General features: G+C 26.5%; 1 protein-coding gene across 1 annotated transcript; it reads right to left on the bottom strand.

The window, feature by feature from the left end:
• Positions 1 to 4,117: 4,117 nt before the first annotated feature.
• On the bottom strand, positions 4,118 to 5,914 carry LOC101511938 (dof zinc finger protein DOF5.7). Its single transcript, XM_004512508.3, has one exon. The coding sequence runs from the start codon at positions 5,580 to 5,582 to the stop codon at positions 4,581 to 4,583; it is 1,002 nt and encodes a 333-aa protein (XP_004512565.1). The 5' UTR covers positions 5,583 to 5,914; the 3' UTR covers positions 4,118 to 4,580.
• Positions 5,915 to 12,548: the final 6,634 nt, after the last annotated feature.

Here is a 12,548-nt window from a genome sequence, read left to right as displayed (position 1 = left end):
ATCTAAGAAAATTTGTTGGTCTTTGTATATGTGGAATCATGTTCTTCCTTTTATGTTTCTGGTCATACATATGATTGCATGTAATTTGGTTTGGTTAGTGGGGGAAACTATCAAGTGATTAAAGTTGGTGTGGGGTCCAAAGTTTAATTTAATTTTCGGTGTAGGATAAGGTTAGGAACACGAATGATGATTGATAAGTATGGAGTATATAGTTTTTGGTCTCGTATATGTCATGAGTTTCTTGCACTATGTAAGTTGTAAAATGACGGTTTGCACTCACACAACAATCCAACAACAACAAAACTCACGTTAATCACGCACTACCTTCATGTTCTTCGTTTTTCTTAGGTCACTCTTCCACTTTCTCTCCTTCTCTTTCGTGACTCATGTGAATCATTTGAACCCCCAACAACAACAACACACATACGACATAATATAAAACACATTTAGCCCCTTCTTTTATTAAAATAAAAAAATAAAATTACACAAGTTTTACAAATATTTAAGATTTTTGATACAAGATATTTACATAATACTACCTCTGTATTTAATTACACCCTTACAATTTAGTAGATACATTTTGTTTCTTTTCCAAATATATACCTAATAAATACCTTAATAAATAGTACCAATCTGTCTTGAAAGCTGAAAATTTTATCTTAAATTCATTTATATATAAAATATTTTGTTGTTGTTGTTGTGAAATACACACAAAATATTATAGTAATAGTCAAAGGCGGATCTAGGGTGTATATAGTGGGGTTTCTTGTTCCTACAAAATTACAAAAATTCATTTTAATAAAACTATAATTTTATTATTTTAAGCCTCAGAAAAATTTATGATTTTAGAAAGCATGCTGTGTATCCAATAATATATTTACTTTAAAATTATTTTTATTTTTACTTTTGACAATTATAACTAACGATGTTCCTCTCACGAATTTTGTGATAAATAGAATATGCAATCGTATAATAGATGAATAATTATTAGTTGCATATATAAAAGTGACATATTTAATAGTGTCACAATAAAAAAAATTATTAAATATTTTTAAAATAGAAAATCTGGTAGAAAATAATTGTAATTTTTAATCTTATCTATTATGAGTTTGTTTACTCATTATATTTATATATTATATAAGAGTTAGTGATATTTTTCTTTGATTTAAATAATATATTATTTTATTATTTCCAACAAAAGAAATTTATGAATCCACCGTTAATCATACACAAAATATATACATTAATTATATTATTAAAAGACATAGAGTCAGTAAGTTTTATATTCAAGTACATCTTCATTGATTGATTTTTTTAAAAGAAGTACATATTCATTAATTGAACTTTACAATATACGGGTCAATTATTAAAAAAAAAAAACTAGGTGGGTGAATTTCAATTTTCACTTGCTAAGTACGTTTTACATAAAGGAAAGATAGTGCAGTTAGCATGAAAATACATGTGTATAGAGATATGTGAGGAATGAAGGAGTAAAGAGGTATAGCATACAATAATGCAAATATTTGACGCATTTGTGGGGTCAAAAGTATTTTCGCGCTAACATAGAAAGTGAGGAATAAAGATTGAGAAAAGAAAGCAAAGTTAATTGCTTTTCCTATCTCTGTACATGACACAGTATTATTGCAATCGATATTAATCAGTGGTAAAATAGCACGGATGAAATCAAAAGGCTCATTCTCCAATACTCTCTAAAGATAAATTAAACATTTTTCTTTTTTACAGCAACAAAAAGCCGAACCCTAAGCTTTTGATAGAACAAATGAGCATTTTGGTCTTTTTCAAAGTATAAAAGTCCAGCATTTAATACTCTAAAACTGAATAACTTAATTAATTTAGTTTTTCAATTGTAATATATATCTTGAAGAAATATTCATCTCATTAATGAGAAGACCTGTGTATTGGCTTGAATAGTTTTAATATTGTATTGAAATAAAATATATAGAACATTTGAAAATGTGTTATTAAATCTAGTTAAATGATTAAATTATTTGATTGTGTTCAATTTAAAGAATTAAATTGCTATATTAATTTTTTTTAATTTAGTTATGTTTATAATTTGAAGAACTAAAATATTAATTTATTTCTTTAATTAGATAAATGCCACATATATACAATCAAACGTTTTTTAAATAAAGAAATTGAAAGTTACGAAATTTATATAATTAATTAAAAAAATTAGTATTTGATTGAATAAATAATAATATTTTTATCACAGTCATTTAAATAAACAATAAAATTAAAAGAAAAAATTATAACATTTAATTTCTTGAAACGGTTGGTATTTTATTTAGAGGACTTCAACGTTATATTAATACATTTATGGGTTTCAATATATTTGTTTCTTTAATTAATAAATTAATAATTGTTTTGTGAATCAAAAATTTATTTGTAAACTTTTGTATACTTTTAAAATTTTATTTGTAAACTTTTGATAAATAATAGTATTTAATTATAATTTTTAAATAATATTAAATAATTTTTATTAAATAAGAATTTATTTAACTATTATTTTAAAGATAGAAAGTACCATTATATATTGATTTTTGTATATGTAGTAAGTAACAGTATATACATTAGAATTTCTGTTTTATAGGTACATCAATATATATATATATAATATCTTGATGTTTGTTTTATTGATTGAATTAATTCACTTTACAATGAACACTTTTTCAGACAGCACCAAATGTCACCGTACTGAAACGATAATTACGAATAGCCATAGCAAGATTGTAGAGAGAGAGAGAGAGAGAGAGAGAGAGAGAGAGAAGAGCATGCAGAGCTATATATGATATAGTGCAGTGCTATGAAGCAGCGGAACCTACGCTCGTCTCAACCACTGTGTGTTTTCTGTGTATTCCATTCCATTGCATTAATCACTTTTATTATATAATAATGTTTTTTCGAGTATATATATCAATATCATCAACTCAACATAAAACAAATCAAATATACTATTATCTTCAATTCTTCTCCGACTTCATTTCAATTCACAACACGCCAAAATTATCCATCACAGATCCCAATATTATGGTCAACTGAAAACGATAAAATTCACTACCACCTACATCCTGAAAATTAATTATAATTAATCTAATAAAAATTCTGATATCAATCATACTTTATTAAAAAATATTTAAAATTTTGAATAACTATTTACGTCATTTTTTAGAAGACAATAATATCTATTTTTATTTTATAATTAAAATTGTGATTTAAATTATATTAATTTAATTAAAAAAATAAATATATGTCTCATATTTATTGTTAAAGTTTAGGATTTAAAATTTTATATTGACATTAATTATGTCACTATTTTATCTATAAAGATAATAAAAATCAACAGTTATTACTGTAAAAAAATATTAGTTTTATTAAAATTTATAATAATTTTTAAATATTATTGTAATTACAATTGTATGTTTTTACAATGTGAAATATTGAAGTGCAATTGATATGACCTAAACAACAATTTAAAATCGTGAGTTAGGTCTGATTAAACTAGAAAAGATATGGAATGTCTTTCTTTTTTTTTAATTAAAAATATGGACTATCTTGTTCAAATACTATGTGTGATATGATAGAGTGTAAGTAAAGGAAAATCACCATTATTTGTTTCTCTTTAATGTAGGACCGATAGTAAAGGCAATATTTAATAAAAGGAGAAGGATCCACATAAACAAAAAAAACTGGAGGGCACAGCAAAGTAGGTACTATAGTATTGTACTCACTCATTTCTAGATTATAGTTAACTCACTCAATTTAAAAAATATAGTTAAATATATATACAAATGAAAAATTATGAACTAACTTACCAAATTGTCTTTTATTTATTAATAATATAAAAAAGAAAAATTAATAGAATTAAAATAAAAAATAGAATAATAAATAACAAAAGATATTTATTATAAGAAAATAAATATTAATGTTTTATTCATATTTTAAAACCACTTATAACTTGATAAATAATTTTTTATAAAGTGACTAATAATATAGGGGGAGGTAGCACTATCTAATATGAGTAATAATAAGAATATAGAAAGTAGAAAATTGATTAACATCTACTGAGAGTATATGAATTATGAACACACGAGGATGTTAATAATAAATTTTTGACAAAACATTATAGTCTTAATAATTTTTCCATCTGTTACATCAAATATGTGTTCTTTTAAAGCCAATGTAAACAACAATACATAACCAATTAACATATACCTGAAGGATTTTTTTTGTGATCCAAAATATGAAAGTTGCCCTATTAATTAATTTCTTCCTAAAGTCTTTTTTTTTAATGCCCTCTTTTTGAAAAAAAAACACCAAAATACCCCAATTTGAAAAATATATACCAAAATGCCCCTTTTTTTAAAAATCAAGTAGGAAGTCGCCATTTGAAACTCGGGCTTCCTTAAGGAAGTCGCCATTCCAAATGGCGACTTATAAGTAAAGAAAAAAAAAATGGGGCATTTTGGTATATTTTTTTTAAATGAGGGTATTTTAGTGTTTTATTTTTAAAAAAAGGGTATTGAAACAAAAAAACCTAATCTTGAACCTCCCTCAAGCTAGGGCAAAGCATTATATTGCTGGTGCACATCAGTCCAACCATTCCAGTTATTACTTCCTGCACCCCCATTACTTCCAGTAGGTCTAGCAGCAGCAGTAACAGTAACAGAACCATTATAAGAATTACCAAAAAACCACTCACTTGGTGTATCACCAACTTCTCTTCTTGAATTTCCAACACATAAATTATTTCCACCATTTCCCTTTGAAACCTCAACATTCTCAAACAAAATAGGTTGTGGTTTTTGTGTCTGATTATTATCTTTCTGGTTTTCTGCACCAAACATCATAGTTAACCTCTGTTGCTGTAGCTTCCAGTGCAAGTCTTGGTTCATAGAACTCAATGATTCAAGATTAGTATGAATATTCATTGAACTCATACCTTGTATTACACCATTATAATTTGAGAAAGGGTAGTTCATAGCAGCAACAGAATTTTGAGTAGAATCAAGGTTGAAAGTTGATGAAACAGTTGTTAAAGGAGTAGAGGAATTAGTTTCATCATAAGATGATGAAAATTGGTTAAACAACATTGGAGTATGATGATTTTGATGAAGTTGAAGCCTTGGAGGAAAAGGTAAATTATTACCAAGATGAAAATCTATAGAAGGAGAAATTGTGTGAAGGAAATTAAGACCACCAAGCTCTAATGAAGAAGAAGAAGCAGAGTCTTTTAAATCACAAGAGAGTCTTGAAGATGATGATGATTTCATTTTCTTGTTCTTTCTACAACCACCACCAATCGGAACGTTGCGTAAAGCACCGCCTTTTGTCCAATATCTTCTACATGTTTTGCAGAAGTATCTTGGTTGTGTTAGGCTATAGTTGTTGTAGTAACAGAATTTTGTGTTGGGTGAGTAACATCTTGGACAGTTCATGTTTTGTTCTTGTGGCCTTGTTGATGAAGATGTTGAAGAAGATGAAGTTTTCCGACCAAGTGAACCATTTTGGTTGTCTTTGTCTTTTGCAGACTTTGAGGGTTGTGTTTCATCAGGTGACATGTTTTTGAGAGATTTCAATGAATGAAAGTTTGATGGGTTGGAGAAAATTAAGAAACTTTGGGCTTGCAGGGGGTGTGAAACGTAGTTTTTTTTATTTTAGTTTCCTTTTGAAGAGGCAAAGATACTCATGAGAAATTAAATGGTTTCATGCATGGAGATAATAGACGAGGAAGATTGATGGATCATGGTGAATGTTGTTGAGTTTTACATGTGATGTTCATGAAAGAGGGTGTGTTAGTAAAATGAAATATGTGAAGTTGGGTGGTAACTAGTCTTTTTCAGATCTAATGGAATAAAGAAAGCTGCGTGTGTTGTGTAACTGTGTATATACACATGATTGTATATATAGACAGATAGATAGAGAGAGAGAGTGGGGTACATATGTCACTACATGATCCAAATCAGTTGTGTCAGTTTGAGGTGATCTACCACTACAACAAAATTAGTGTTAAACATACTTATTTAATTATGGTAAATGAGTTTTAGTTCAACATAAATAGATTAAATTGACAAAAGTTAACATTATCGAAATGAATTAGACTCATAGGACGTGTTGAATTTAAATATAAAAATTTATTTAAAAATATTCATATTTGATATTCATCCACCTTGAATAAAAGTATTATGTTGAAAGATAAAAAATATAAAAAAATTCAATGAAAATATTTTAGTAGGAACTTGTGAGTAACGACAAAATAAATTATTAGTGAGAATTGTTAATGAAGTTCCAAAATGCAGTTGAAAATTGTATGTAATAGAGGTATTGTTTTTGCATTGCGTGATTTGTACACATAACTTTCCTTTCTCAGTTGGGACATGTTTAACAAACTTTTTCGTCACACATGCATGTCCTTTCTTTCTCTTTTTAAGTTACATTGACGTGTATTTTGACACTTGTGCTTGGATATAAGTGTTTAATTATTTCATCACAAACATTCTTAGCGGACCAATATTATATTAATTACTTTATTATACTCATTAATCAATGTTTTTAATTACTATTGATTTTGGTAACTAGCTCATAAAAAAGTACCAAAATATCACTTAATTAATACACTTATGTTTGGTTTAACGTTTAACTTCTCAAATTGAATACACTTAGGTATATATAAATTTCTGTGAACAATATAGTGTAACCAAATATTTCTTATAAGAAGTGTTGAATAAAAAACTTTTGTTAGTAATATTTAAAAAGAAAAGAGCATTAATTAAGTCCTGCAGGGAGAGTTGAATACACTTGTGTTGTTTTAATTAGAGGCAGTAAATGATAAAAAGGGAGGGCATCAGAAGATAAAGAGGAGAGTATGATGAAGTGAAGAACAAAAAGTGAAAAAAGGATATGATAATTGAGATGGTACATAACCTAATAATAATAATAATAATAATAATAAAACAATTGAATATAAGATAGAATTGAAAGAGCTATAAGAAGGAATGAAATGATATATAATAGGGGTAGAGTGCAGTAGTAGTAGAGAATAGGGAATGAGTAAAGCGGAACACAACACAAAAACAGCAGTACAACATCACTGCCTGCTCTGTACACTGCCAACTCTCTATTTTCTTTCTTTGAAACGTCCCTTTTCATTCACCCTCTTTCTTTTACTTTTCTTTTATTATTTTCCACACACGTATCACTTTTTAATTAAACACTCTAATTCATTGCAGTTAACTACCGATGGTCTATTTTGGATTTAGTGCATGTGTCCAACACATGATTTTTAATATCAATTTTCTGATCTTTAATGTCGGTATGTAATACCATTTAATTTCATATTAACAATTAACATGTTATTACATATAAAATAATTTTTTATTTTTACAAAAGCAGTTTTAACTACCAAAACATTAAGATTGTATTTGAATTTTCTTAAAGATTGTATTGTCTAGTCAACTACGTAGACGTTGGATTATAGAAGAAAATCTCAAACACATGTCATATTTTCAATAGTTGAAATAAATATGCAGTAATGTAATTACACAATTTCAACCGTTCGATCTTATTCAAATATCTCACATTATAACTCTACGATAGGGTGTACAGAGTTTAGTTCTAAATTAGAACCGTTTGAAAATTAAATCGAATTGATTTTCAGTTTGAAAAAACTGAACCGAATTGGTTTTTAATTCAAAAACCAAACCAAATTGTTTTATAAATTGGTGCACCAATTTATTATTTGAATCGAACCGAACTGATTTAACTTTATTTATATAGGCCAAATTTTACATAACTCTCCTAATTATTTCTAAAAAACAAATCCAGTTCAAGTTTTTTGAAATAAAAACCCGTTCGATTCAGTTTTTTCGAACTGAAAACCAGTTCGATTTGATTCTAGTTTTAAAAAATCAATTCGAAAACAGTTCGGTTCTCAATTTTTATAAACCAGTTCAGTTCAAAAATAATTCGGTTCAGTTCAATTCTACAATTTGATTCAGTTTTTGGTTTTTTTGACACCCATACTCTACGAAGCATATCCTAAAACACAAAGTTAGCATGTAAATTGTATGATAACACGTTTTATTAGTAGTAATTTGAAATTAGATATAGTTAAAACTATTTGAAAGTTTTATGTATATTTTTTATGGGCTTTCATAATAGAAATATATGCAAAATATGCAAAAATGAGTTTTATGAACAATGTCCTAAAAATGATTATAGGATTCTTTAAATGTACCTATAAATAACCTCTTATTCTGAATTAATATCTTGAATAAAATAAATTGTAAGTTGTATCTTAAAAAAAAATATTCATTCCTTTAACACTAGAGTCCATAAATGAAGAATGTGAATGTGTGACCTAAGGCAATCCTAGTCCATGTGGATATGGCCCACTTCAATCCACCCTTTGTTCATACCACTTAAATTAATAAACAACAAATTTGGCAATAAAAGTACAAATCCTTTAAAAAGTTATGTTCACTTACAAAGTGAAAGTGTGATTAATTAATTGAACTCAAAGACCCAGATTTTCTTTTTAAGTATTAAAAACATACATACAAGTACTACTAGAATAGACCACACATAATATTAAAATAAAGAAACAAAAGATGAACTAATTACTTTGAATCCGCTCTGTTTTGACATCTGTTTCTATATTTGAATCTGACATATAGAAGGAAGTACATTTGTGTAAACCTTTCATAACTGCAATCTGCAAAGATACCCAATCTATTAACACCACTTTAACGGTCGTGATCAACCACTTACCTGTTTGTCTTCTATAATTTAACATGCAAATTTAAATATATTATTTAATTAAAAACCCTTTTACATTGAGATTACTATGCAACTCTAGTGTGCACAGGTCTCTGTTTGTAACACAAGTTAGGTAATAAGTACCCTTTTACAATTCAATTCATTAATCAGTCAATTAAAATATTGAGATTAATCTTCATTCTTTTTATTAGCAAAGTCTTATTACTAAGAATAACATGCAATGCATAGTTTTGAGCAAACTAAAGTTTTCAATTTTGATATCTCACTAACCACAACAAACTACCATATTCGATATTTTATTAAGTTGATAATAAATATCATTTTAATAAATAAAAACTATTAAAATAAATATTATTTTTTGTTTTTCATATAATGTTAACCATTATATTTAAATATATCATCTAACTTTGGATTTGTGATAATGATAAACACACTATTTATTAATAAAGATAATTTAATAAAATTATTCTTCTCTTATTTTAATTTATTGTCATTTTTTAATATGTGTGCAACGGAAAAAATATAATATTTATTGCAATACAGAAATAGTATTATATTCGTATGCATGTTTGAAATAATAGTGATTTTTATAAAATTAGAATAACATTGTGATTTATTTACGAAACTTCAAAATGTGCTTTTAACAAAATGATACTGCAACATCGAGCATCTGCTAAATTCAATGTCAATCCGAATATGCTCCAAATCAATTCAAATATAACTAATATTATCTTGCACATAAATTAAATGGTTGGACTCAAGTAGTTTATGATGTTTAGTAAAGATCGAGTCAATTGAAAATATTCAAATTTGAATTACTAATGGTCAACGCAACAAAGCAATCAACACTCCTTAGAAGTTGGTTAGAATAAACTTGTTGGTTAGTTACCTCTCATCTAGGCTTATTAGTTATTATGACCGTATATAAATACTCTTTCTTTTTCGGTTTTGATGTATGATACAATGTTATAATCATCCTTTCACTATATTCTAATAATAACAGGTATTTTTAGTGTAAAACTTTATTCAATAATACGAATCATAATTTAATCTAATTTTATTTATCTTTTGGTTGAAATTCAAATTACATATTCTCTTTTCTTTAAAATCAAAGGGTTAACCAAAAAAAAATTGACATGGCTGCATTTATTAAGGTGGAATGCTTTTTGAATTAGACCATGTGATAATGAGTATTAATTGACATATAAGTTAGCAAATATATAAACAAGATTAATAGTGTTGTCATTTTCTTGTGCTATTGTGAAGAAACAAGAGTTTAAAAGCTAGATATGTAGGTAGCACTAGGAAGAAAGTTAGAGATGGAAACGTGCAATGGCTTAGGATTACTAGTTTCTACACATTTTCTTGTGCTATTGTGAAGAAACAAGAGTTTAAAAGCTAAATATGTAGGTAGCACTAGGAAGAAAGTTAGAGATGGAAACATGCAATGGTTGAGAAGAAACGTGCAATGGCTTAGGATTACTAGTTTCTACACACGCTGAAAACACAGGCAGGTTCAGCCAGCAGAGAGAGAAAGGAACATGTGAAAGGCTTGGCTGGATTCACGTGAGACCAAACCAATAACCATGTTCATAGCCATAACATTACGTTACATAATTTATAAAATCATGTTCATAGCCATAACCATGTTCATAGTACTTTTATGTTTACTAATTTATAAAATCGGTTAATCTATTTTAAAGATATGATATTTTTTATTTTGATTTTTTAATTAAAAAATAGTGATGTGATATATTTTAAAAAATTAATGAATCTAAATATGAATAATTTTTATTTTTATTTCTATTTTTATAATTTAAATATGAATAATTAATAAATTTAAATGTTTCTATATCATGATATCGTATATTGTATTATTTAAAATATGTCAAATTATCATTTTTTATTTCAAAAATTTAAAAGAAATATTAAAACTGATGACTTTTAAAATAAATAGATCAATTTCGTACTAAAAATAAAAGAACCAGATTATAAAGAAGTTAAAAATAAGAACAGAACTTCCATCAATTGTTACATCTCATATCTCACGAGCTACATGCTTTCTTATATCAGCTTATAACTACTTTTACTAACTACATTTATGATAGATAAGATTAATTATTTAATTATAAATGAATATAATTAACTATTAAAAATTATGTATGAAATAAATTAGGGTTAATTAATATTAAGATTAAGTGTATGACGAGATATAACCTTTGGACAATAATAGTTCAAACTATTCTATAATATGTCTAATATGAGAGCAAAAACCATACAAGTAAAAAAATCAAGTGTTTTTATCTAACGAATCATAAGAAATCAACGTTTCATGATTCGGTTATGAAATAAACTCTAATATTTAAATTTGAAATTTCACCAAAAATTGAAACTAAAATGTCTCACCACTAGAACAATCGCCTAAGAAAGGATATCTCACATCTCTTTCTCAAATTTTATCTTTAAGAAGGGCATTTAGGAAAAGAAAAAGTTAATCTAAATTATGATTCTTGAAAAGATGAAGATGAAAAATTAATGCATATATTCTCCTTTGATGTTTAAGAGCAATTGGGTATATATACTAAATGGGTCAAATGAAAAATAAAATCCAATGAAATGAAGACTTGTGAGAGATTTTTCAAAATATATTTGAAAAGTTACATATGTTAAATATATTTAATGAAATTATTGTTCAAAACATTTCATGCGGTTTAGTGGAAATGAACTGTTGAACATGAATTTGGTTCACATCGGTTTTGTAGTTAATGTTATATTAACATACTTGTGTGTAGGTTTTGTATTTAATGTTATATTAACATACTGTGTAATTTGTGCGTCGTGTGGGGACAAATTATGATGTTTATAAATATATTGTTCTATTAATTTTTATATATCAACTCTCATTGATAATATATATATATATATATATATATATATATATTATATAATTTATTTAATTTTTGTGTATAGATTATGTAATAAATTTTAAATTTAAATATATTTTTGTTTTTTGTAAATATATTTTATTTTGATTTTAATCTCCATAATTTTTTATTTTATTTTTATCTTTGTAAATTCTAACAAATTTTAAAAAGGTACCTCATAAATCTATTTTAGTAAGAAAATAGTGACATAGCTAATTTTGGATGAAGTGGCACATGGTAACCATGTAATTTGTAAGACCCATAATTTTAAATTATACTTTATGTATTTTTGTGTATTTTGGATTTTGACTCGGAGGCTTTTTAGCCAAAGTTATTAATATTTTGGAGTTTATATGATCAAAAAGATATTTTGATGCCGATTAAAATTAATAAATTAAATTAAGTGCAGTGAATCCTTTACGGAGAATTTAATGCGTTATGGGTGAAATGGTAATTTGACAAATATCTAGTTATTTTGAGATATTTGTTAATTATAATTAATATATATAAACATATATATATGTTTGTGTGGAGGGAAAAGAGGAGGAAATAGAAAGAAGAGAAAATAGAAAAGAAGGAAAAAGAAAGAAAAGAAAAGGAAAAGAAAGAAAGGCAAAAGAAAGAAAACGTAACATTTTCCTTCTTCTTCCTATGCCTCGCGCTCACCCTCCATCTCCCTTTTTCTTCTTCGTTGATTTTGCTTTCTTTTTCTTTCTTTGGCTTCAAGAATAGAAACCCAAGGCTGGGTGGGTGATAGGACAAGGATTTCTCAACTTCACTCTTCCTCTTTGATTCGAAAACGAAGAAAAACGGTGTTAGGGATTT

This window comes from Cicer arietinum, chromosome 8, assembly GCF_000331145.2.
Source record: "Cicer arietinum cultivar CDC Frontier isolate Library 1 chromosome 8, Cicar.CDCFrontier_v2.0, whole genome shotgun sequence".
NCBI classification, from domain to species: domain Eukaryota; kingdom Viridiplantae; phylum Streptophyta; class Magnoliopsida; order Fabales; family Fabaceae; genus Cicer; species Cicer arietinum.
The sequence above is the reverse complement of the archived record's forward strand: the minus strand, read 5'-3'. Positions and strand labels throughout refer to the sequence as shown.